This window comes from Nomascus leucogenys, chromosome 4, assembly GCF_006542625.1.
Source record: "Nomascus leucogenys isolate Asia chromosome 4, Asia_NLE_v1, whole genome shotgun sequence".
NCBI lineage: Eukaryota > Metazoa > Chordata > Mammalia > Primates > Hylobatidae > Nomascus > Nomascus leucogenys.
In genome coordinates, this window is record NC_044384.1 from 98,405,399 (window position 1) to 98,433,322 (window position 27,924).

At 40.6% G+C, this 27,924-nt stretch overlaps 1 protein-coding gene and 1 non-coding gene across 3 annotated transcripts in view; both read left to right on the forward strand.

Moving 5' to 3' along the window:
• Window positions 1-1,238: 1,238 nt before the first annotated feature.
• DCP1A (decapping mRNA 1A) overlaps window positions 1,239-27,924 on the forward strand; it is a 64,878-nt gene continuing 38,192 nt past the window's right edge. The window contains exons 1-3 of one of the 2 annotated variants that reach the window (XM_003257197.4): window positions 1,239-1,482; window positions 3,933-3,973; window positions 6,599-6,726. In XM_003257197.4, the coding sequence (XP_003257245.1) occupies window positions 1,348-1,482; window positions 3,933-3,973; window positions 6,599-6,726 (304 nt within the window). In that variant the 5' untranslated portion in view covers window positions 1,239-1,347. Of the gene's footprint in view, window positions 1,483-3,932; window positions 3,974-6,598; window positions 6,727-26,328; window positions 26,333-27,924 lie in introns of those variants that run through there. The other variant, XM_030811609.1, reaches the window with a different exon arrangement.
• On the forward strand, window positions 15,984-16,052 carry LOC115834956. Its single transcript, XR_004029938.1, has one exon. It is a non-coding gene; the product is annotated as a small nucleolar RNA SNORD38 (small nucleolar RNA).

Consider the following 27,924-nt stretch of genomic DNA (forward strand, 5'->3'; position numbering starts at 1 on the left):
GTGAAACCTCGTCTCTACTAAAAAAAAATACAAAAATTAGCTGGGCGTGGTGGCGGGCGCCTGTAATCCCGGCTACTCTGGAGGCCGACGCAGGAGAATCGCTTGAACCCGGGAGGCAGAGGTTGCAGTGAGCTGAGATCGTGCCACTGCACTCCAGCCCGGGCGACAGAGCAAAACTCCATTTAAAAAAAAACAAAGAAAAAGAAAAAATTAGCCGGATGTGGTGGCGGGCGCCTGTAATCCCAGCTAATTGGGAGGCTGAGGCAGGAGAATCGCTTGGATCCTGGAGGCAGAGGTTGCAGTGAGCTTGAGATTGCACCACTGCACTCCTGCCTGGACAACAGAGCGAGACTCCGTTTCAAAAAGGAAAAAAAGAAAAGGGCCGGGCGCAGTGGCTCAAGCCTGTAATCTCAGCACTTTGGGAGGCAGAGGCGGGTGGATCACCTGAGGTCAGGAGTTCGAGACTAGCCTGTCCAACATGGCGAAACCCTGTCTCTACTAAAAACACAAAAATTATCAGGGCATGGTGGCGCGCCCCTATAATCCCAGCTACTCGGGACGCTGAGACAGGAGAATCGCTTGAACCTTGGAGGCAGAGGTTGCAGTGAGTCGAGATCGCGCCACTGCACTTCAGCCTGGCTACAAGAGTGAAACTCCGTCTCGAAAAAAAGAAAAAAAAATCCACTTGTGCCTTCTGCTAATCAGTGTATATATTCAAGGATCTATGCTCCTGGGTTGCAATCCTCAAGCTTGAGCCAAATAAACTCTCTGCTTGCATTTATTTTGCCCCAGAATCTTCTTCCTTTTAGGTCGATATATCCATATCTGAGACCTAGGGTAAATTTTCTGGGCTTCTTGCCTCTCCCTTTCCTCCATGCTTTTCTGTGCTCTCTAAACGGGCCCGGTAGAGTCCGGCATTTCCACATTCCACAGAGATGTTTTCCTTCTGTGGCCCCGGGCCCTGCCAGACAGCGCACCGCTAGGCCGGCACTTTGGCGGTCTCCAACCTTTGCCTGGAAAGAGCTCGGCAGGCGAGCTAGAGGCCAGATCCCAGGACCCAGTTGTTTTAGCTCAGGGAAGGGAAGCGCCAGGGCTCTAGCCTGCAAGCTCCACTGCGCAGCCTTGCACACCGCCCCGCATCGTAGGGCCGTGGAACCTGACAGCGCCGGAACCCGGCGCCCGGAGCGTGCGCGCCGCGGACCAGAATGGCTGGCGTACCGCCCTGCCGCGAGGCCCGCGTAGAGGCGGAAGTTGAGAGGACTGACGCAGATGGGGGAACTTTGCCTCGATGGCACTTTCCTGTCCGCGACTCCGCCCTGCCAGAGGGGCTAGGGTTCGGGATTCAAGATGGAGGCGCTGAGTCGAGCTGGGCAGGAGATGAGCCTGGCGGCCCTGAAGCAACACGACCCCTATATCACCAGCATCGCAGACCTCACGGGCCAGGTCGCTCTGTACACCTTCTGCCCCAAGGCCAACCAGTGGGTGAGTGCCGCCTGGCTCTGAGGACGGCCACCCGGCCGCTGCCGTCTCTTAAAGGGGCCGCGCGGGTTGCTGTGGGGTGGGGGGCACAGCAAGAGGCCAGGGCGGCGGAGACGAGGCCAGGGTCTGGCGAAGAGCCTAGCCAGAGCCTGAGGGGTGTCGGGTTCGCCTGGGATTGGGGGATAGGAGTGAGAGACGTGGCTCGAGACATCCCAAGGAAAAGCTAGTGGAGGGGAGGATTGGAGCAGGATCAGTCTTGGCGTCGGGTCTGGGGACGTGGGCGACCTGCCTTCTTTGCAGATACATTGGGGGTTATGAGATCGGTGGGGTCAAAAGGGTGCCTTTTGAAAGCTTGTGTTTGAGGCTTTGCGAATTATTAGATAAATTACATGTACATTATCTATAAAACACTCTTCCTCTCCCCCTGGCAAACGTAAATGAGAGCCCCTTTCGCAGAGGTCATTTAGGTTTAAAGTTTAAAATCCAATTAGTTTCGATTCTTGGAAGGGGGGGGGGTGGGTCCGGCTTTAATCGAACTACACAGAGTTTCGGAAAAGATTCCAAGGCACTTAGGAAAAAGGCTTCCCTGGTCACTGGCTCCCCGAAGACCTTTGTACAAACAAGAGAGACCCTGTAAATGTGTTTTGTTCCATCTATGATGCTGGTGATGTCATCTCTGAATGCTCCCCTCAGACTCAGTACTTTCTGGCTTTCGTGCACTGGAGAGGGTCCGAAAAGTTACATTCAGTCTGTTCACTGATTCTTGTTAGCCCCTGCTTGAAGCTTTGTTAGTTGTTTAAAAAGCATAATTTCCCACTTTCTTGTAATTGACCCTTCCTAATTAACTCATTCAGCTACAGGCTTTACACTTAGAAAGTAATACGTAAATGCTTGTTGGATTGAATTCACCAATGACTGAAGTTCACATTTCAATAAGATATGAAATCCTTAAACGAACAGAACTCTGGAAGATGACCGTAGTATGTCGTTTACCCTATAATACAGATGCATAGATTATATTTATCAGTAATTTATCGAAAATCATTTGGCATTTATGAACAGTTAATTCAGATGAAGAGTTTTTATAATCACGTTGTTTACCTTTGCCTCCTGGAAGAGAAGGAGATATGGAAAGCCACAAGGAATAAAATTGTAGATTGTTTTTTAAATGTAGCTATTTTAGACATTGCCTTAGTTTGAAATGTTATGAATCTTTTTTCTTTTCTTGGCCTGTATATAAATTTGGGAAATATGGATTGCAGACAAATGGTGAAGACTTGGGGCTAGGACTTTTTACTAAAGAGTTTTTCTAGTTTTTCACAAAGGCTTTCAATATTTTAAAATTTTACATTGTGGAGTTCTGTTTTAAATATGAAATACAAGCTATAATAACCTGAATTGAAAAATAAGCTGCTACTGTTTATTTGGATCCTGGCACATAGAGTATGACAAAAATCTTTTCCCTCTTTATTATTTTACAGTGAGTTATAACTTTGCATGATGTTTTTTGGTGGGCAAATTTTCTTTTACTGTAAGACAGTTGATTACCAATTTCTTATAGTAATAACCTAACATTTTAAAGGTAAGAAAAAGCCTCTGAATCCTTAGGAAGGAAAATAATGATATTTAAGCTAGGGTAGTACTTATGGAAGAAATCAAGATGATCAATTTTCTAAATTTTTTAATCCCAACACATTCAATATATGATTAACATTTAAAATGTTAATAATGTGTTGATTACAGTAAAATATTTAGGTCCATTGTAGGCTGTAAATTGCAGACTAATAAGCTTATTTATTTTTTAAAAAACACTGAACTGTGTTTAAAACCTAAATACACTCTTGTCACAAAAAATGAACTATGGAAAAGGCCTCCAATAATTACACTGAGGCAGGGTATACTTTCAGTATTCATGATTCTTCAAGTTCTAAAAATAACAAGCTGATTTTATTTGGTAGTAATTCTTAACCACAAAATTTGCTAGTTGTGAAAATGTACGAAAACTCCCCAGTGATGAAACAAAGTATCCTATAAGAAAATTTCATTCCTTTCCTTTTTTAAAATTAACTTGGATAAACTTAAAAGAGAAGAAATTGCAGTATACAGGACCTTAGCTTTAAAGTTAAGAAATCTGGCTAAAACATTTTAGCTGTAAAAAGTGAAGGTTTATTCTATGATTTTATCCTTTACTAATTAAAAAAGAAAAATGCTGCAGATACAGATATGTTGCTGGATTAAACATTGTATATGCTTATGCACTGAAAGCATACATTAGAAATGGTAACCACAATTTGTGGAATGAGAGGGAGACTTTACCTGTTCAAAAGTGGTGAATTTTATAATAAATGAAATGAAACAAGTTGATCTTAAACGTGAAGCGTTACTTCTCCACTGGGACTATTTGGGGTCTGATTATGGGGCAAAAAAACTAATTGAGTCATTGTCTTTCATAGGAGAAGACTGATATAGAAGGGACCTTATTTGTATATCGAAGGTAAGTTTTTAAAATATGTATATTTGTTTTTAACAGTATAGTGGTGAACAATGTCAAACGGTTCAATTCTCTTGCACATTTGGCTTTGGAACCTTCCTGCTAGTATCCTTCAAGTTTTCATCTTTCCCTAGCTGTGAAATCTTAACCAGGTTCTTTCTTTTCTCTGAGCCTTTCTGTGATTCAGAATAAACTGAACTAGAATTTATATTAGCAGCCTAGCAAAGCAATTTCAAAATAATAACGATTGAGTCTAAAACAGATGCCTGCCTCTCTCTCCCTACCCCCATATTAGAAAGAAAAAAAAAAGATATATATTTGGGGAAAAGACAATACATAGACTAGCTCTGTAAAATAATGTTATTGAGAGGTTGATCCCTCTGTTCTTTCATTACTACATGAGTGGTTGTCTTTTATGACTGGTTCTGTCCTCTTTCCCAACCCACAGAAGTTCTAGATTATGTACAGTGTCTTATTTGAGAGTTCTTTAGAAAGCTTGGATTATTCATGATGGCATATTTTTTATTTTTAACTTATTCAAAAATTCATTATCTTTAAGATTGGTTTGCAAATTGCAACTTTTTTGTTAGGCAGCTTTTGGGGCCTAAAGACAACTGACAGTATATGATAGTCATGGGGTACTTGTTTTCCTGGATTCCTCTAAGGTCTTACTCTGACAGGGGCAGGTTCCTTCCCTTATTTTCTAAAGCTTAGGGAGTCAGCAGGAGTTACTACTGATATCTGGTCTTTTCCCTTTTTTTTTTTGTATTGAGTTGCCTTTTAAGGATTGCCTTTTTCCATTGATGCCAATTTAAAAGAATTTCTCAAATAATCTTCTAAATTTTATACAAAGCTTTGAGATCTTGTCTAAATGCACTCATTTTTTTCTTCTTTTAAGTGTAATTCTTTGATATTTGTACACCAAGCTCTTTTTTCTTAGACACTTTGTTCCCTGCTATTCATCTTTCTCCTTTTAAAAAGGAAGGGATCGGCCGGGCGTGGTGGCTCACGCCTGTAATCCCAGCACTTTGGGAGGCCAAGGTGGGTGGATCACGAGGTCAGGAGATCGAGACCATCCTGACTAACATGGTGAAACCCCGTCTCTACTAAAAATACAAAAAATCAGCTGGGCGTGGTGGCAGGCACCTGTAGTCCCAGCTACTTGAGAGGCTGAGGCAGGAGAATAGCGTGAACCCAGGAGGTAGAGCTTGCAGTGAGCCGAGGTCGTGCCACTGCACTCCAGCCTAGGTGACAGAGCGAAACTCCGTCTCATAAAAAATAAATAAATAAATAGGAAGGGATCTTTACCCTCACTCCCTTCATTACTCTTCATTAGCAATATACATCTCTAGAAACTCTTATTAGAACATTAGTTTCTATGATATTTGGAAAAAGTACTTTACTGGCTTTATTGTTATCATACAGAGGCACTGATTGTAGAAAGTAGGAGATTTAGTGTAGTGGGTGGCTGGATTTAATACAATTCACGGAGGCTTATATATATGGTACTGATTCTAATTAAAGGAGACGCAAGAAACTGTGTTTGGAAAATGTGAGACTATTTTGTGTACCTTGGATAAAGAATACCAGGATGTCAGACTATCACTTTGCAGTGATTACTTCATATAGTAGAAGCTTGGATTTGGAGTCAAAAAACCTGAAACTGAATCCTAGTTATATTATTTGTAACTCATTATTTGTGTGACCTCAGGCACAGGCCTTAATCATTCAAAGCTTGACTCCTAATCTATAGAATAGTGTTCTGTTAACACCCCGGGTATATCGTAGAGAAACATGAAAAACTATGAAGTGTTAGGTACATGTGAAGAGTAAAGGATCATGTACCGAATCCCTCTGATATGGGAACCAAGGGTGTTTCCTATTGTAGGATTCAAGGCATTTTCCGTCTAACTCAGGAGCACTATGTAAATATCTATTTGGTGCAAGAAAAACATTATTGTAATGATGGGCAGCCATTATAGCCAATCCAATTGAATGATATTTCATTCAGCAACTGTGTGTCTGTCTTGGGATATATGTGTGAAAAAAGTAAGACAAAAGCTCCATCTGCACGGGGCTTACATCCTAGTGGGGGAGGACAGTAAATATTAAAAATAAGTGGTATGGATAAAAGAGGAAGGTTAGAGGTATTGAGCTTGGGAGTATTAAAAAGGATAGTTCAAGTAGGCCTCATGAAAAAGGTGACATCTGAACAAAGGCTTGGAGGAGATGAGATAGCTGTGCAGCTTCTGGGGCAGTAATCCAGGAAGAGATCTTTAGGTAGAAGCACACATGCAGAGAGAATGGCAAGGAGCCCAGTGTGGCTGGAGAGTAGGAGCTGGAGAAGAGCCATAGGAAACGAAGTCAGAGGGGGGAGTACATCAGGTGGGGCCTTGGTGGCCTCAGTAAGGACTTTGGCCGTTACTCTGAGAGACTGTCTTTGGAGACTTCTCGTCAGAGGAGGAGTATGATCTGATTTAAATTTTTTGTTTACAGATATAAGTGCTGATAATATTGTATAATGTTCTAATGTATTCTTTTTTGAAATGAAAATAAAGTACATAGTAGATAATATTTCTACAGATTAAATGGTAACTAAATATTTTTTTTTCTTCTATTAAACCTAAGGTCAGCTTCCCCTTACCATGGTTTTACCATTGTGAATCGACTAAATATGCACAATCTAGTTGAACCAGTGAATAAAGATTTGGAATTTCAGCTCCATGAACCATTTCTTCTGTATAGAAATGCAAGCTGTGAGTATATCTGTTTTATTATAGTTATTATATTTAAAATTGAGTGACTTTAGTTTCTATCAATCCATTATTTAGGAAGTTTCAAATTACAAAACAAAATATGGTCTCTACTTTATGATTATAAATGAGTCTGTTAGAAAGATCAAACCTTTTAAACTGGGCTCTGAGGCCAGACGTGGTGGCTCATGCCTGTAATCCCGGCACTTTGGGAGGCCGAGGAGGGCAGATCACTTGAGGTCAGGAGTTCGAGACCAGCCAGGCCAACATGGTGAAACCCCGTCTCTACTAAAAATACAGAAAAAAATTAGCCGGGCTTGGTGGCGGGTGCCTGTAATCACTTGAACCTGGGAGGTGGAGGTTGCAGTGAGCTGAGATCGCGCCACTGTACTCCAGCCTGGGCAACAGAATGAGACTGTGTCTCAAAAAAATAAACTGAGCTCTGAAACTGGAAACATTCTTTTGTATATAATTTAGTTTACTATTTCATTTAATAGCACTACATTTCTGTTGTTGGTTTATTAAAATACGGTTTATGCCTTTGTTTTTTTGCAGCTGTGGACTATCAGCTGCCCATGTCCCTAAGCAACAGAACTTAGTTTGGGACACACAGGATGGGAACAGATACAGATAATTCTTCCCACAAAGAAAGTATTATTATTATTGTTATTATTATTTTCTTTTTTTTGAGACAGAGTCTCACTCTCTTGCCCAGGCTGGAGTGCAGTGGCGCGATCTAGGCTCACTGCAAGCTCCGCCTCCCAGGTTCACGCCATTCTCCTGGCTCAGCCTCCCAAGTAGCTGGGACTGCAGGCACCCGCCACCACGCCTGGCTAATTTTTTCGTATTTTTAGTAGAGACAGGTTTCACCATGTTCACCAGGATGGTCTTGATCTCCTGACCTTGTGATCTGCCTGCCTCGGCCTCCCAAAGTGTTGGGATTATAGGCATGAGCCACAGCGCCCGGCCAGAAAGTACTATTTTTGCCCAGAATAGTGGTGGTGGGTTTTTTTTTTTTTTTTTTTTTTTTGAGACAGAGTCTCGCTCTGTCGCCCAGGCTGGAGTGCAGTGGCACAATCTCGGCTCACTGCAAGCTCCGCCTCCCGGGTTCACGCCATTCTCCTGCCTCAGCCTCTCCGAGTAGCTGGGACTACAGGCGCCCGCCACCACGCCCGGCTAATTTTTTTTTTTTGTATTTTTTAGTAGAGACGGGGTTTCACCGTGGTCTCGATCTCCTGACCTCGTGATCTGCCCACCTCGGCCTCCCAAAGTGCTGGGATTACAAGCGTGAGCCACCGCGCCCGGCCTTTTTTTTTTTTTTAAGATATTTATTACTTTTTCTACTTTATTTTGTCTGAATATGTTTCTAAGTAAGGTTTTTCTATCTGTTTATTTAATTGAGTGTCTACTGGTTACCAGCACTGAGCCAAGAGCTATGGTGCTTTAATGTTAACGATACAGTTACCTATGTGGTGTAAGCAGGCAGTTAAGTCAACTGAGAGTCAGAGATGCATAACTATTACCCTGTTGGAGAGTTGGGATTATGACTCTTCTGTTTTTTAGTCCAGGGTTCTTTCAGGCGTTTTTACAGTCTCTAATAACGATTGGATGTAGTCAGCAAAGCTAGAGTGGCCCTTCCAAGAAACTACACTACTAAAAAATATACTTGATTCCAGTATGTTAGTATGGATATTGAAGGTATGGATGTTTGAGGACAGTTTTTTGGACATTGACTATAGGGATATGAAAACTGGTTATGGTAACAATGATTGTGCTCTAATTAGCATCTAAGGATATAGTTGGAGAAATGTTGCTTCTAACTTAAAAAGTAAAAGTTAATGTGTTTGAATTTCACTTGGCCGGGAGGTAATTGTTCTTGGGGGATGTCTTCGGTATAAAATAGAAAAAGTTACTAAAAAGTATACACCTCTTAATTCCCTGAATGAGAAGTAACAAGGCCTATTTTAAAGCTAGAAACCGCAAGTTCTTTTCCGTAGCACCCTTTTTTTTTTGAGACAGAGTCTTGCTCTGTCGCCCAGGCTGGAGTGCAGTGGCGCAATCTCGGCTCACTGCAAGCTCCACCTCCCGGGTTCACGCCATTCTCCTGTCTCAGCCTCTCCGAGTAGCTGGGACTACAGGCGTCCGCCACCACACCCGGCTAATTTTTTATTTTTTTATTTTTTAGTAGAGACAGGGTTTCACCGTGGTCTCGATCTCCTGACCTCGTGATCCGCCCGCCTCGGCCTCCCAAAGTGCTGGGATTACAAGCGTGAGCCACCATGCCCGGCCAGTAGCACACTTTTAAGTATAAGTGAAACAGGTTCTATCTTTTGACTTCTCAGTAAACTATTTGTCCAGGTAATTACCTCTCAGGTTTTAAATTCTGTGGACATATTCGACATGCTTTGTAATAGCTGTAAGTTCAGATGGATTTATTTAAACTAATGTTAACAATATAATTATTTCAGATTGCTCTTTTCTTTGTACTGAATATTCCATTAAAGGGAAAATTCAGCTGGGCACAGTGGCTCACGCCTGCAATCCCAGGACTTTGGGAGACCGAGGCAAGCAGATTGCTTGAGCCCAGCAGTTTGAGACCAGCCTGGGCAACATGTCAAAACCCCCTCCCCACAAAAAAATAGAAAAATTAGCCAGGTGTGGTGGCACACACTTGTAGTCCCAGCTACCCAGGAGGCTGAGGCGGGAAAGTCACTTGAACCCAAGAGGCCGTCGAGGCTGCAGTGAGCCATGATTGCGCCACTGCACTCCAGCCTGGGCAACAGAGCGAGGCCCTGTCTCAAAAAATGAAAAGAGAGTGGGAGAAATTCTGCAAAGGAATACAGATCCAATTTTTTTTTTTTAAATGAAATAGGCTTAATTCTGTTCTTTACTACCTGGAAACTTAATCTAGCCATCACTCCTAAGTGGTTTGATTATTAAAGTAGTCAGTAGGGAAAGTTATCCGGACCCAGTTACCATTTAGCATAAACCTGAGATGAATTGTATTATATTTTTTTCACAAGGCAAAAGTCCCGTGAAATTGAAAGTGTGACATAACACAAATATAATTGAACCATGAGTAACCAGAAGCTAACTAATCGGAGCTTCAGTTGTCTGGAAATATTTTTATAGTTCGTGTGTGGAAGAAATGAAGGCAAATTATAAGAAAACAAGCTAATACTAGGTTTTATTTTCTGAAAATCAAGCAGATATCCAGAGAATAACATGGGGTCAGCATTAAAATGTCAATATTTTATAACTTTAACTCCACTGTAGTATCATAGGTTAAATTGTTATAATGAGACCTAAAATCATCAAGAGTATTTATTATGTTAACTAGAACATTATTGGGGAGAAAGTGAACTAATGCATTTTACTTTAGAAAATTTTCAACTGATTGAAACAAAACTTTTCTTAGTTGAACAGAAAACTCACTTAACCAGGTCATTTCATTAGGGAAAGTATTTAAAGGAATAGCTGTATTGGGGAGAAGTGATAAGACAACAGAAAATGATGTTGTGAGTGTTAAAGCCTCTCTTGAGTGTGTGTTTTGTCTACCTAGTCTTAAAAGTGGAAAATAGTCTTGTCAGGTCAGCGAGCTATTAAGTTGTTTAGGGATTTGTTCTTTAAATAAAAAGTTAGTATCTGATTATGCATACAGGTAATTATACCTGATTCTATAGCTGCTCTTCTACCATTCTCTTATGGGAAATACCATCAAGACACCTGACCCATTTAACTCAAGTTACACCTTCATATCCAACTTCTTTCATTCAAATTAATTTTTGGAGTTAATGTACTAGAACAGTGAACCATAACTTTTTTTCAGTTCTAGGTTATTTGTTTTATTTATTTTTAAGAGTTTTTCTTTATAAAACATGCCCATCTACACCCACCCCACCCCTCAAGAAAAAGATAAAATCTTACAGAGAAAATTCTTACATTGACTAAGGGCTTAGGCTTGGTGATTCTCTTAAATCTTTGTGGGGTAGTGGTGGTGGTGGTGGTTTTCAAAAGACAAGGTCTCACTGTGTTGCCCTGGCTGGTCTTGAATTCCTGGGCTCAAGCAATTCTCCCGCCTCAGCCTCTCAAAGTGCTGGCATGAGCCACCATGTCCAGCCTCTTGAATCTTTTGGGAACAGTGTATTTTTATTCTGTGCAAGGGCCTTTTGGCAGCCACAAGACACCAGTGGGACTGCAGTGAAGAATGGAGAGGTTATAAATTCTGGAGTTATTGAGTAACAGTGGTATTTCTAGCACCTTATTTCTGATCCTCAACTTACAGGTTGAGAAAACAAGAGGCTCAGAGTTGTTTAGGGAACTGCTCGAGATTCGCAAAGGTAATAAGTGACAGATGCAGAATTCAAGAGTAGGTCTTTCGGGCTTCAAGGCCAATGTTCTTTCCACTCTACTGTAACAATAAAATTACTTCATCAATCCATATTCTAGAGCAGTGCTATCCACTAAAACTTTGCAGTCAGGGAAAATGACAGTTCCGTGTCAGCACTGTCCCATATGGTAGCCTGAAATGTGGCTAGGGCAAATGAAGAACACTTCTTTTTAGTTTATTTAATTTAATTTATTAGAATTTACGTGGCTGTATGTGCTGGCAGCTGCCATGCTGGACAGTGGAAGTCTCAGCATGAGTTCATGTGCTAACATACTCTTTGTTGTGCCATACCTGAATAAAACACCTACTTGGGAAGCTTTGGATTAGATTTTTATGCATCCTATTTAGTCATTCCTTTTTGAAACTTACAAATAATTTCTAGATACAAAAGCTGCAGAATATATCCCTGAGGGTGGCTTTGCCATGGTAACACTCTTTTGGCATGGAATTTAGTTTGCAGATAAGAATTCTATTCTGGGCTTGCCTTACTGACTACAACCTTGGCTAAATCATTTGAACCACTGATTTGACCTATTTATCTTAAAAGGCCATCATGAAAGTAAGGTATTTTGTTAGGCATTTACAAATACAAAATATCATAGACTGTGTCTCCATTCTGGACTCAACAAATGATCTCATTAGTGAAAGAATCCTAGGGACATCAGTGTTATCCACACCCGGCCTATCCAGGTTCTCTTATAACACAGGCCTGTGATATGCTTCTTCCTATCCCTTCTGATAGTACCATGCACGAGCTACAGGCTGTTTGTGTCTCTTTACAAGTATTATTTTCAAATGTTGTAGGGGCCGTTACTAGAAAGCCTGAGGTATACATTGGAAAAATATATATATTAAAAATGAGAAGTCTCGGCCAGGTGTGGTGGCTCACGCCTGTAATCCCGGCACTTTGGGAGGCCGAGGCGGGTGGATCACCTGAGGTCAGGAGTTCAAGACCAGCCTGGCCAACATGGCGAAACCCCATCTCTACTAAAAATATAAAAAAATTAGCCGGACATGGTGGTGCACACCTGTAGTCCCAGCTACTTGGGAGGCTAGGCAGGAGAATCGCTTGAACCCAGGCAGCGAAGGTTGCAATGAGCGTAGATGGCCCCATAGCACTCCAGCCTGGGAGACAGAGCAAGACTCCATCTCAATTAAAAAAATAAAAAATAAATAAATATGGGCTTTGGGTTAGAAGGAAGACGTCTTCCTGAAAAATAACCGTGGGCCTTCCCTCATACAAATCTAAGGTTCAAGTTGTACCATTCATTTAGTATCATTTCTTACCCAGGTCAAGAAATTAACATAAAATTAATCATCAGCTGGTGATTACTCTAGGGCATCTGGCAGAAGCAAATGTAGATCCCTTCTGGCAAGATACATTCTTAGCCCAGGTTGCCCAGGAATATCAGACATGTCTTGTGGTCTAAAATTACTAAATATACAAGAAAATACTTTGCAGTGAATGAAAGGTAGCATACGACAAACAGCAGGATTATACAACCCTTCCCAAAGACTTTAGTTCATGGAAACTAGAGACTCTAATGGATGTAAATACCAGATACAGATTATAAAATAAAGTAAAAAGAAAGAACAGCAAATGTGAAAAAAGAATAAAGGCCCTGCGCAGTGGCTCACACCTGAAATCCCAACACTTTGGGAGGCCGAGGCAGGTGGATCACCTGAGGTCAAGAGTTCGAGACCAGCCTGCCCAAGATGGTGAAACCCCATCTCTACTAAAAATACAAAAAATTAGCCTGGCGTGGTGGCAGACGCCTGTAATCCCAGCTACTTGGGAGAGATTGAGTCTGGAGAATCGTTTGAACCCAGGAGGCAGAGGTTGCAGTGAGCCAAGATCACGCCACTGCACTCCAGCCTGGGCAACAAGAGCTAAACTCCATCTCAAAAAGAAAAGAATAAAATGCTACCAGGCACAGTGGCTCACACTTGTAATCCCAGCACTTTGGGAGGCCAAGGCATACAGATCACTTGAGCCCAGGAGTTCAAGACCAGCATGAGCAACATGGCAAAACCCCGTCTCTATAAAAAATACAAAAAATTAGCTGGGTGGACCTGGGAGGCTGAGGTGGGAGAATCACCTGAGCCTACGAGGTTGAGGCTGCAGTGAGCCATGATCACGCTACTGCACTCCAGCCTGGGTGATAGAGTGAGACCCTGTCTCAAAAAATAAAAAAATAAAAAAGAATTAAATGCTATAAAGAAACAGGAAGATTCGAAAAATAGCTGAGTAGAACTAATAGAAATTAAAATTTTAATTGAAAGACACTCTCTACTTGGATTCAACAGTTAATTGGTAATAGCTGAAAAGAGAATTGGTGAGCTAGAAGAGATACCTGAGGAAATCCAGAATGTATCCAAAAAAAAGGACGAAATGGAAATATGACAGAGTGATTAGAATTATAAACTCTAACATTTGATGGATAAGAATTTCAGAATGATAAAGCAGATTTGTAGAGAGGCAATATTTGAAGAGTTGATGACTGGGAATTTTCCAGAATCCATAAAAGACATAAATCTCAGATTTAAACAATAGAATGAGCTCCAAGCATAAAACATAGAAATATAGCCGGACGCTTTGGCTCACGCCTGTAATCCCAGCACTTTGGGAGGCCTAGGCAGGCAGATCACTTGAGGTCAGGAGTTCGAGACCAGTCTGGCCAGCATGGTGAAACCCCATCTCTACTAAAAATACAAAAATTAGCTGGGCCTGGTGGCAGGCACCTGTAATTCCAGCTACTCAGGAGGCCGAGGCAGGAAAATCGCTTGAACCCGGGAGGTGGAGGTTGTAGTGAGCCGGGATCATGCCACTGCACTCCAGCCTAGGTGACAGAGTGAGACTCTGTCTCAAAAAAAAAAAAAAAAATACACACACACACACACACACCACACACACACACACACATTCTGATGAGATATCAAAGGCAGAGACAGAAGCAACCAAAGGTTACTCAAGATTGAGTGTTTACAAAGGAACACCAGTTAGACTGACAGCATATTCCTTAGTTGCAGCTACTGAGTTTAGAAAACAAAAGAATAATATATTCAGAGGACTGAAGAAAAAAACAACCAATAATTCAGTAATCCAAGAGAACAAAATAAAGATACTTTTCAACAAAAACAACAGCAGTTGTCTCCCCAGATTCTTGCTCTGGGAGCTCCCACAGCAGTGCTGTCAGTGCAGTAGCCACATGTGTCTATTGAGCATTTGCAGCGCGTGGCTGGTAAAAGCAGACAGAACTGGTTTTTCTCTTTCTTACAGCCAAACGCTCCACATTATAACCTGATTAATTGAAAATATTAAGATACAGGCTTGTGGTACCATCAAGCTCTATGAAATTGGTTCTGGCTTTTAATGATTTTATTTTGCAAAAAGCAATAACAAACTAGAAGCTGTTCAAACCTAAGCATTCCAAGATTGTGATGACGGCAGCTAAATTGATTAATAAGGTTTTATGTATTCAAAAGATTCCACCGCAGAACATAAATAGGATATCTTAACTTTCAAACCAATAAAAACCAGGAAGTGGGAAAAAAGTAAATAGAAACCATGGGAAAAAGAAAGCCCAAAATAAAATGGCAGAAATCAATCAATTTAGAACAAATGTTAAGTGAACTAAACTTGCCAGTTAAAAGACTCAGATTGGATAAACATATAGAATTTGCCTACATACTGTTATAATATTTTTAATTATTTTTATCTATTTATTTATTTTAGAGACAGGTCTCGCTGTGACATCCAGGCTGGAGTGCAGTAACACACCATCATGGCTCTCTGCAGCCTCAACCTCTGAGGCTTGAGTGATCCTTCCATTTCAGCCTCCCAAGTGGCTGGGACCACAAGTGCACGCCACCACTCCTGGCTAATACGTTTTTATTTTTTGTAGAGACAAGGTCTCTCTATATTGTCCAGGCTGGTCTCAAACTCTTGGGCTCAAGCAATCCTCCTGTCTTGGTTTCCCAAAGTGCTGGATTACAGGTGTGAGCCACTGCACTGGCCCTGTATGCTGTTTTCAAGAAACTTGAACTCTTAAGATCCTGGAAAGGTTGAAAGTAAGCAATAGAATGAGATTTATCAGGCAGATATCAAGCAGAAAAGGCTGGTGTCTCTGTGTGAGTCATACACGGTAAACTGTAAAGCAAAAAGCATCATTAGGGATAAAAGTTACCACATAATGATGAAAGGAATAAATGACCTAGAAGATAAAATAATTTTGAATGATATATACTTAGTATATGTCAGAATTGCAAACTGAATGTTAAAAATCCCTAATTATAGTGACAGATTTTAATAAGCCACTTTAGTAATTGACAGATAAAGCAGACAAATTTTTTTTTTTAAGAGTTGGGGTTTTGCTTTATTGCCCAGGCTGGTTTCGACCTCCGGGCCACAAGTGATCCTCCCACCTTGGCCTCCCAAAGTGCTAGGATTACAGGTGTGAGCCACCACATCTGGCCACAGACAAAAAGTTATTGGATAGTTGAACAATACAGTTAACCTGATATGATAGACATATAAAAAACCCTGCTGGCCAGGCGCAGTGGCTCACACCTATAATCCCAATACTTTGGAAGGCCGAGGAGGGTGGACCACGAGGTCAGGTGTTCAAGACCAGCCTGCCTAAGATGGTGAAAACCTGTCTCTACTAAAAATACAAAAAAAAAAAAAAATTAGCCAGGCATGGTGGCAAGCGCCTGTAATCCCAGCTACTCAGGAGGCTGAGGCAGAGAATTGCCTAAACTCGGGAGGCAGAAGTTGCAGTGAGCCAAGATCACACTACTGCACTCCAGCCTGGGCAACAGAGCAAGACTCCATCTCAAAAAAAAGAAAAAAAAACCAAAACCCTGCTGCTCTCAGTGATGAAAATTTTGTCCAGTTCTGCTACTGACATTAAGTGATGATAAAGTCTATCTGGGGAGAAAAAAGAAAAAAAAATCCTACTTCTAGCAATTAGAGAATTTGCATTTTTTCAAGTATATATTAGAGGTTTATAAAAATTGCCACATATAGGCCATTCAGCCAAAGAATTTAGGGAGGAAAATAGGGAAATCTGAGTAAAGTTGAAGGAAAATAAAGAGTAGAAATTAATTGCAAAAAGTAGAAATTTCTTTTTTTTTTTTTTGAAACGGAGTCTTGCTTTGTCGCCCAGGCTGGGGTGCAGTGGCGCGATCTAGGCTCACTGCAAGCTCTGCCTCCCAGGTTCACGCCATTCTCCTGCCTCAGCCTCCTGAGTAGCTGGGACTACAGGCACCCGCCACCACACCCAGCTAATTTTTTTGTATTTTTAGTAAAGACGGGGTTTCACAGTGTTAGCCAGGATGGTCTCGATCTCCTGACCTCATGATCCACCCGCTTTGGCCTCCCAAAGTGCTGGGATTACAGGCGTGAGCCACCGCACCCGGCCTAGAAATTTCAATAGAATAGAGCAGATCAACAAAACGAAAAACTCCGCTATAACATGATCCAGCAACAACCATAAAAAGAACAAGGGGAGGTACAATATGCAGTATTAGGAGTAAAAATATAAATATGTTCCAACTAAAGGAAGAGAACATGCATTTTTAAAAACAAGCCACTGTGAAGAACTTTTGCCTGTAAATTTAAAACTTGGATGATAAAGACAGTTTCCTAGGAAAACATAGTTTAACAAAAATTACTTAGGAATAAATAGATTTGAATGGACTCATAAATAAAATAATTGGGCCAATAGATTAAAAATCTCTCCCATCACTTCTAAAGAAAATGCTGAGAGGAATGTTCTATTCAGTAAATGGCACTAGGACTGTTAGTTCTCCGTGTGGAGACCAGCCTCTGTAAAGGTAGCTACGGGGTTCATACACTTCTGGTCTAATCTTCAAGGGAAACTTGTCTCCAAAGGCCACTCTTCTGTGATGAGGAAATCATGCTTCTGTGATTCACTATTCCCTCAGCAAGGTGGTGAGCAACATACCTCCCTATTATATGTACCTAGTACAAGCAACATACCTCACTATTAGGTTGGTGCAAAAGTAATTGTGGTTTTTGCAATTAATGTCAAGAACCACAAATATTTTGCACCAACCCAATACATACCTGCTACAAGCAGCACACCTCACTGAGTAATACTTCTCTTAGAAGATGTTTTTCCTCAAGACCAGTGTCAGAGGTCTTTTGGTTTTCACTGTGGACACTTCTTAGGAATAAAAGTAGTAATGGGGAATCTTTTTTTAATATCTATATGCTTACCTATCACTTAATTAGAAAATGCCCCAAGAATATTCTGTGAAGTGTGTTCTGAGGAATTTTTTAAGAATCTAAACCTGGCATGTGAATCAATAATAAAGTACAGTCATGAGTCACTTAATGTCACTTAACAACAGAGATATGTCCTAAAAGACGTCATTAGGCAGTTTTGTTGTATGAACATCATAGAGTATACTTACACAAACCTAAATGACATAGCCTACACACCTAGAATATATGGTATTGCTCTGAGGCTACAAACCTGTACAGCATGTTACTGTACTGAATGTGAGAGGCAGTTATAGCACATTGGTAAGAATTTGTACATCTAAATACATCTTAAAACGTACAGTGAAAATGTGGTATTATAATCTTAACAGACCACTGTTAGGTATGCAGTCTGTCACTGAACAAAGCAACATTTGTGGCACGTGACTTGTAAAAGCAAACAGAACTGATTTTTCTCTTTCTTACAGCTAGACAGTCTACAGTATAACCTGGTTAATTGAAAGTATTAATAATATAGGTTTGCAGTACCATCAAGCTCTATAAAATTGATTCCGGCATTTAATGATTTTCTTTGGCAAAAACTATTTCAATATTGCATTTTGGGCCAGGCACAGTGGCTCATGCCTATAATCCCAGCACTTTGGGAGGCCGAGCCAGGCGGATCACGAGGTCAGGAGTTTGAGACCAGCCTGACCAACATGGTAAAACCCCACTGCTACTAAAAATAAAAAATTAGCCGGGCGTGTTGGCACGCACCTGCAATCCCAGCTACTTAGGAGGCTGAGGCAGGAGAATCACTAGAACCTGGGAGGCGGAGGTTGCAGTTAGCCAAGATCGCACCATTGCACTCCAGCCTGGGCAACAGAGCGAGACTCCATCTCAAAAAAAAAATTATATATACTCCCATCTCAAAATATATATATATATGTGTGTGTGTGTGTGTGTATATATGTATATATATGTATATATATATGTATATACAGTGAAAATGTGGTATTACATATATACGTGTATATATATGTGTATATATATATACACGCGTGTATATATATACATATATACATACACATATATATAGTGTTTTACCTTGTTTTTAACCAAGGTGATTATTTAACTCGGATACATACCGGAATTCAGCAACATTTATTGAATATGTCATTTGCCAAGCACTTTACCAGCTGCTATACCATATAGATTAAAACTACTGTGTACTTTTAAAGAATTTTATTTATATTTTTAGTCCTTAGGTTCGTTTGTATTTTCTTAGAAAATTATAAGCTGAAGTTACTAAACTGTGTTAGAACTTTCTATGTCAAACTCTTTCTTTAAGGTCAATTTTTTTTTTTTTTTTTGAACAGGTCTCACTCTGTGCCAGGCTATAGTGTCCAAATGATCCTCCATCCTCAGCCCCTGCCCTGAGTAGCTAGGACTATAGGTGTGAGCTACCACACCAGCTAAATTTTTTTCTTTTAAATAGAGATAGGGTCTCTACAAATTTTTTGTAGTGATAGGGTCTTGCTGTGTTGACCAACCTGGTCTCCAACTCCCGGCCTCAAGCGATCTTCCCACCTCAGCCTCCCAAAGTGCTAGGATTACACTATAGCCACTGCACCCCGCTAGGTCAGGATTCTTAATGAAATTTGCTACTACAGTAAGCCCAAAGCTATGCACGTTTATTCTTAAAACAACTCCCTGTAGGTTAATGATAAAAATTAATGATTTAAGGTCTGTGATTTGAGAGTTATCTGTTGTAAATTTGAATGACTGGGCTAGTAACAGTGACAATCTGATCTATCAGAGAGACAGTAACGGTATGTACATATTTTTTCTTGGTCATTTTCAGCAGCAGTACTCACCCATTGTTTGGAAAGAGTATATGGTCTTGATTTTCTCTTCTCAGACCTAACCTTATTCTCGCCATAGACCAGTGTGTAATGGTAGTTTTAACCAAAAACGATGATTTTACTTTATGTGCATGTTAGATACGGCATCTTTTTACTGGAAGGTAATCATTTATAAGGACAACTTTTTCATGTTTCCTCCATGTAACACCCTAAGGCATGTATCTCCCACTTAATGCCACTTTTTGTATTTTTTAACATTTTCTGTAAAACCAAAAGCAGTTTTGGGAAAATGGACAAAGTCCTTTTGAGTTTTTCAAAAGAACACAGACATTTCCCGATTTTTATTTTACCTCGACGGGTTTAAACAATTACAAGTTTGTGGTTTGTATGAAACACTTTCAAAGTGATCCTATGTGAGTAAAATCTGATTTGAAATTTTCTTAAAAAGGAGTTAATGTCATATATCTACTGGTCTAATATGTTGCTCTTTAGCCTGCTTAACCAAAAAAGACAATTACCTCTTAAGTATAATTTAAAATGTTAAATATTATTGCTATTTAATATTTTTAAGAACTTACCTCCAAAAGCCAGAGAGAAGTACCCCTTCGTTTCTGCTTCACTTATCACTTTTCCTTTATATCGGGCATCAATCTCTTGATATATAGTGTTTTTAATTAAAATTAGATCACTAGAAAAAGTAGGGAGGTTCATTTCCATAGTGTTGAAAATGCCGCTGCCAAATGGAAAGTTTTAGTAGAAGAAATGCTGTAGTGTATGCTTTTTTTGTCTCTCTGCTTGTCCTTTCTCAGTTCAAGGGCAAGTCTCAGAACAGTAGAGATGGTAGGTGGCTGTTGGCATTTGGAGCAAATCTTCAGACTTTCAAAGCACAGCACAAGAAATTTCCTTACAAGATAAGTTTATAATTTGTCCAGTCCAAAAATGTGAGTTCTCCCTCCACACTGAAAGAGGAATTCATAAACAACAAGAAAATTTCCGTGATTCATTCTTTGATATCTTTGAATTCAGTGCAGTACTTCTTTCTTAGCCTGAAGAAAGGCAGTCTTCCACCATCAGCTGCGGCACCGCTGTGCTTGGTATGATTCTGTAATCAGTGAAGGAGAAAGGGTCTGTGGCAACTGCATTAGTCTGGCCTTCTGGACGAAGATAAGGAAAGAGCCTTGCTGTTGCCACATTTGTAGATTGAAGAGGTAAAATCACCACAAAAACATAGAGGGACTTAAGAGTCAGTGGCTGAGTCTGACTCAGTGACACTGTTAGTTCAAATGTTTTAAAAATACATATATTGCTTTCTGGCTCATTGTAGGCGCTGCTTAGTGTTCTGGTAGAGCCTTTACCAAGTGCCTTCTTGGTAACTTTGTAAATCCATGAACATTCCAGAATTTCCAAATCAGATTCTTTTCATTATGATTCACTATTTACTGGCTTTTTCCCCCTCAGGTAGTGTTGTCAGATAAAAGCACTTTTTATCTTTTTTTTTTAATTGTGGTGTTACCTTAATTGTAAAGATTTGTAAAGTTAACCATGCCTGTATCATTTACCTCTTTTAGATAATTATGTTAAGTATTCAATACTTTGAATGTTTTTTCTTTTGAGAACTCACAAAGGAAATCATTATTTGTACCTAAGTGACAGAAATATGTTAACATGTAATATGTAGGTTTTCACCTTCTGTTTACACAGTGAAGTTATCTGTGTATGTAAAAATTGAAACAGAGTAACCACTAGTCTAAGAAGACTGAAGCTCCTCTGGAGTGTGCAGAATAAACCTCCAGACTGGGCCCTTCAGGTTCAGTGCCCTGGAGGATCCAGGCAGGTCTGAGTCACTTACAAAGTCACTGCTTACAGGCATGCTCAGCTTCTGCTATTTCTTTTCTTTTTTTTTTTTTTCTGAGACGGAGTTTTGCCCTTGTCGCCCAGGCTGGAGTACAGTGGCACAATCTCGGCTCACTGCAACCTCCACCACCCTGGTTCAAGTAATTCTTCTGCCTCAGCCTCCTGAGCTGGGATTACAGGCACACGCCACCACGCCCGGCTAATTTTTGTATTGTTAGTAGAAACAGGATTTCACCATGTTGGCCAGGCTGGTCTTGAACTCCTGACTTCAGGTGATCCACCCACTTCGGCCTCCCAAAGTGCTGGGATTACAGGCGTGAGCCACCACACCTGGCCTTTGTTTTTTTGTTTATTTGTTTTTGTTTTTGTTTTTTGAGGTGGAATCTTGCTGTGTTTCCCAGGCTGGAGTGCACTGGCACAATCTCAGCTCACCACAACCTCTGCCTCCCAGGCTCAAGCGATTCTTCTGCCTTGGCCTCGCCAGTAGCTGGGATTACAGGCACATGCCAGCATGCCTGGCTAATTTTTTGTATTTTTAGTAGAGAAGGGGTTTTACTATGTTGGCCAGGCTGGTCTTGAACTCCTGGCCTCAAGTGATCCACCCACCTTGGCCTCCCAAAGTGCTGGGATTACAAGTGTGAGCCACCGCACCCGGCCAGCTTTTTCTTTTTAATAAAAGGAAAGCACAGGCTAAGCGTTTGCTACCAACATTTAAAAATTACCATATTTTATACATCCTTACCTGGATTTCTGATTTTTCTTGTGATAAAATGACATCTGTGACCACACAGCACTTGGATTCCTGCAAGTACTACAGTCAGCCAGAGTTGTAGGTAAGACATTTTCATCACTGATCTCACCACACCCTGAGGTCTCTTACAGTCCGTGAGGTATTTGTGCTTACAACCCTGCTGTGGATGATCGATTAGTAAATTGGTAGAAAAATGTGTAGGAGAGTAGAAGTTAGGGAAAGGAGAGAAAATAAGTCCCCCCCCTTTCTTACACCCCATCTGACCTGTTTCCCAGATCCCTAAGTGTAGATTTTTGGAAGCCTAGGAAATGGGAATTCAAATCCATAGAGGTCAAGGGCCATGCTTCCACCTGCCTTTGTCTCTCCCTTATGATACATAAAGATGACATTTGTGTGGGATACTAGAGCAACTAGACTACCAGTTGCGGGGTGGGGGGTTGGACATGTCCAACATTTGGCAGAACCATAATCATTTACACCAGCATTCCCCAACCTTTTGGCACCAGGGACCGGCTTTGTGGAAGACCATTTTTCAATGGACGGGGATTGGGGGATCGTTTCAGGATGATTCAGACACATTACATTTATTGTGTACTTTATTTCTATAGGTATTGTAATATATAATGAAATAATTATGCAACTCACCATCATGTAGAATCAGTGGGTGCCCAGAGCTTGTTTTCCTGCATCTCAACAGTGGTCCCATCTGGGGGTGATGGAAGACAATGACAGATCATCAGGCATTAGATTCTTGTAAGGAACCACAATCTAGATCCCTCGCATGTGCAGTTCACAGTAGGGCTGGAGCTCCTATGAGAATCTATTGCCACAGCTGATCTGACAAGAAGCAGAGCTCAGGCAGTAATGCTCTGTTGTCTGCCACTCACCTCCTGCTGTGCAGCCTGGTTCCTAACAGGCCACGGACCGATACCAATCCGTGACCCTGAGGTTGGGGACCCCTGATTTACACCACACACTTTGGAAGCTGTACTTTAAGGAGCTGTGGGTACTGTGTGGCAGTAGCAGATATAAATCCTAACAGCAAAGGCAAAAACCTAGTGCAAATCACTGTTTTACTTAGGGTTGTCCATTGTTTAAAACTTTTGCAAGTGGGAGTAATCAGTTGTGATATTGTTAGGTTTATTTTCGTAATTCCTAAAGAAGTTCAATGGTCATTTCATGTGTCTGAATTCTGTACTGAGATTATAATGTTAATGGGATTGTGGAAAGAGTATTTTGGGTTAATATATTCAGATTTGATTTAATTTAGACAGAGGCACCAGATTTTTAAATGATAATCTGAAGACCTTGAAGAGTAGCATTTTAAAATTACCTGTCCTAAGTCTTTTAATCATTGTTCAATATTCAATCAGTAGATATTACAATTTAAATTTTAGAAGTTGGACTCTTTCTCTACCATATTAGTGTTCAGTGGTGGTCTGAAATGAGTGGGTTTTTTGGCCAAAAGGGTTAAGCTGCAAAGATAATTGAATCACATTTTCCAGAGTTACTTGCAGATATACAACATCTCATCTACCTAAGTGTTTGTAACATGCCAAAATCTGTTGTGATCCCATGTCAGTCAGTTTTAGGCTCCATATCCTTTTTCCTGTGTGTGTGTTTTCTGCCCCTCTATCCTAGAGCGTTTCTTGTCTTCTCACTCTTTCCTAACCCTTTGATGTTCTTGGAGAGCCTCCATGCTTATTCTTGTCTTAAAGGAAATGATCTGCCGAGTCAATGCCTTTTCACTTGCCAGGGCTGACTTATGTTTATATACCTATTCCATTTTTATATATAAAAAATGTATTTGTCTACACCCAAAGCCCATTTTCTTGTTTTTGTTTACTGGCGTAAGAGATCTTTGTCAGTATCATCTTTAGAAATTGCATAACTTTTTTTCTCTTTATTTATTTTCTCAAGCACAGAGTTTCAGGAAAAAGAAATTTTATAACTCTTAACATCACCACCAAAAAGCTTTTTATTAAACCACCTTTTTGCTTGGCACCATACTGAGAAAATCTCCAGCCTCCTCAGATCCTTCTAGAAAGTAGGTTAGATCTAAATAATAAATGAACAAAGACAACATATGTATGAGAGTGATTCCCAGCTCTGTTTCTGTGACATTTCACAGCATCTCTAGAAGTCTCAAGGGATTTTACAAAGATACCAAATTAATTTGGCTTTTCTTGATCTTATATGAGCCATGTACCTCTCTCAAGACAAGAAACAGTGAAATATTTTATATGAAATCATAATAGGTTGCTATATCTTTAAACGGGTCTAAGGAAATAGAAAACTCTTACTCAAAACTCCACTTAAAATTTCTCAATACAAAATAGTTCGAATACCTTTAATTTTTGTAATTAGTATTTTTTTTTATATTTTCAAAAGAAAGGGGCCTTCATTTGAAAAGCAAAGGAAACATTTAATGTTCGATATTCTTAGATGGATTGTGATATTTTTTGTGGAAGGCAATGAAATGTCCTATCACACCTCCTAACTTTTTTCTTTTTTTTTTTTTTAATTAAAACATTTTTTAAAAATAAACAAGGTCCCACTGTGTTGCCCAGGCTGGTCTTGAACTCCTGGGCTCAAGTGAACCTCCTGCCTCAGCCTCCCAAAGTGTTGGGATTAGAGGTGTGAGCCACCACACCCAGCCAACTTTTCAATGACTTGTGTTGTATCCTATGCAACATGACTGACTTAGGATAGCTGTTAGCAGTCACAATGTGTGGTAGGTATCCATTAAGTAAGTAGTTTCTTTCATCTTGAGAAAGGCCATTTGTAAAGCAGTGTGCCATCATTTGCCATAGCAAGGCAATACTGTATTGCCAAAAGCCTGAATTCTCTGTGGCATAGTTAATCAGAGAAATTTATTTCAGCAAGTGAATTGTTGGCAGAATGTGTTGGGCCTTAGAGTGTAAGTTCTCTAGAGGGAAGAATGCTTAGCTTCGGTTTGAAGAGGAGGTCCTCTGCAGTTTTAGCTATCTGGTGAACTTGTCTGTCTTTCCTCATGAGTGACAGTGACAGGCTCCGTGGCAGCTCCCTGGGCTTTCTTGCCAGTTGCACACACTGACCGTTTGATATGTTGGCAGACAGCTGATTCTTGGATGCGTGTCTGAACCTCTGCAGGTCTGCTTTTGGCAGAATCGAGTGTGACTCTTATCCCTTACCCATTAAGCTATCATTATGGCTTTCTTATCTTTATTTCTTCTGCAAACATGGCTTTGAAAGTGTTTGGCTCTTTTTAGGCAGTTTGATAATATACAAAAGCAGAAGGCATGTGTCTTATGTCTAAATTATATTGTATTTTTTCAAAGGAAAAGGGGGCATCTTAAATGAAGGTTTTTCAAAATAAGTTGACAGCTTTGATGGACTTACTTTGATTATTGATAAGTAGTTCTTTCCTAAGTGTTCGCTTTATAAGCCCCTGTGAAAACACACTTAATTGCTTCTGTTTAGCACAGAAAAAATTGTGTGTTCCTCTCTAAGCCTGATGTGTTGCATATCATAAACTTTTTTTTTCTTTTTTTCTTTTTTTTTTTTTTTTTTTTTTGAGACAGAGTCTTGTTCTGTCACCCAGACTGGAGTGCAGTGGCGCGATCTCGGCTCACTGCAACCTCTGCCTCCCGGGTTTAAGCAATTCCCCTTCCTTAGCCTCCTGAGTAGCTGGGATTATAAACATGCATCACCACGCCCAGCTAATTTTTGTATTTTTAGTAGAGACGGGATTTCACCATGTTGGCCAGGCTGGTCTGGAACTCCTCACCTCAGGTGATCCACCCACCTCAGCCTCCCAAAGTTCTGGGATTACAGGCGTGAGCCACTGCACCTGGCCGCATATCATAAACTTTTCTTATCACTGTGTATTGTTTTGGTATGCCCAGATTATTATAGCTTATTGGAGGAAAACAAATTTTTGTATTTGGACTTAGGTGTTTGGGGTGTTCATTAGCCAAGCTTGGAAGAGGCATATTTCAAGAAAGGCAGTCATGTGTAATTGCCATATATGGAGTCTTTTTAAAGCCCTGATCTGATTTACTGTAGTTGGAGCAAGCCTTAGCTGCTAAGAGCATAACTAAGAACCTGCAGTAGATAATGCTTAATAATTATCTCTGTAACAAGGCTGCTTCTGTGCTCCTTCCATTGAGATGTTAAAGCTGAGTGAATTTGTTGACTTACCATCATGTAAAACATTCCAAAATTACTTGTTATTCGTTGGAGTTTGATTCTGTTTGGAGCACTCATAGTGCTTTGAAATTCTGTGAAAAAAAAGAGGCACTGTGAAAATGGATTCCAAACATGGGAAACTCTTTCCAGCTGGTTGAAGGCTCAGACACTGGCGAGCCTGGACTTCCTTCAGGTAGTGTACCACCTGTGCGACACATGGTCATACACGGGCTCCATAGATTTAGAGCAGTTTTAGTGTAATTAGAGGTTTTTCCCTGCCTGAGAAGCCCTTTGTAAACAGGGTAGGAAAAAAATTCTTGTTCATGATCTTCATTCATTAAAATGAAGCTGTTCACTCGCTGTATCAATAATATTTTCATCAACTCTGCAATAACAATAGACTCAAAATTATATTTCTGTTGAGAAGGGAACATACATATATATATATATATGTAATTTTTTTTTTTTTTTTGAGACAGAGTTTCACTCTTGTTGCCCAGGCTGGAGTGCAATGGCGCGATCTCGGCTCACTGCAACCTCCACCTCCCAGTTCAAGAGAGTCTCCTGCCTCAGCCTCCCGAGTAGCTGGAATTGCAGGCATCCACCACCATGCCAGGCTAATATTTTGTATTTTTAGTAGAGATGGGTTTCACCATGTTGGCCAGGGTGGTCTCGAACTCCTGACCTCGGGTGATCCACCCACCTCGGTCTTCCAGGGTGCTAGGATTACAGGCAAGAGCCACCACGCCCAGCTGAGAAGGAAACTTTTAAAGTTATGATTTGCCATGAAGTCTTTTGTGGAATAATGGCCTTAATTCAGGGTGAAACAAATAATCGAGCATTAAAATAACTTTTAAAGAGGTGGTTTTCTAAATTGGTATATACTGATAATTATAGAATTCAAATAATAGTTATAAAAATGATTTTTTGATTGATTTAAAATCTCTTGTGCTAGCACTTCTGTTTCCTATATTGTATGGCACCCTCTTAATGTGCCTTTTAACTTAATTATGTATAGGCTTTCTTCTTTTATATGTCACTTTAATCATCAAGCATAACTGAAGCTCACTAACTTTTTGTTTCTATAAAAACTTGTAATGTTATTTCAATGTAATGAGATGTAAGCAATGAAAATGTAGTGACAAGATAACTGGTCTAGGAGTCAGAAGACCCAAGTTTGTTTTTTGGGTTTTTTTGTTTGATTGTTTGTTTGTTTTAAGGCGGAGTTTCACTCTTGTTGCCCAGGCTGGAGTGCAGTGGTGCAATCTCAGCTCACTGCAACCTCCACCTCCCGGATTCAAGCAATTCTCCTGTCTCCGCTTCCTGAGTAGCTGGGATTACAGGCATGCGCCACCACACCCGGCTAATTTTGTATTTTTAGTAGAGATGGGGTTTCACCATGTTGGCCAGGCTGGTCTCGAACTCCTGACCTCAGGTGCTCCACCCGTCTTGGCCTCCCAAAGTTCTGGGATTACAGGCGTGAGCCACCACGCCCGGCCTCACCCAAGTTTTACTTACAGCTCTGAGACTGATTTTTTTCTCTAATTTGTTAATAAGTTACTTAGTCTCTCCGTTAACCCCTATTCCCATCCATAAAAATGCAAAATGAAAGTTCCAGTTAAACTGAGTAGCATAGACTTGTCTCTCCCTGCCATTTACAGCTATAAAACCTGGAAATGACACAACAGACAATCTGGAGAACTCTGAAAGGTAGAAAGAGGACGATCTGGTCAGGACCCCAGAACTGGCAGAACAGCAGCAGCAAAGTGTCTTACAAACCCCCACCCAACATAAGAAGGGGGCCTGGGCCTGGTGTTTCTTGCCCTTCAACCTAGCAACAGAAGGTGGCCCGGGTAGGCTCATTCCTCTCCTAGACTGAACGAGAGTCTTGCCGGCAATACTAGGCCAGCCCAGCAAAACTGGCAAGGATTGGAAGCCCCGC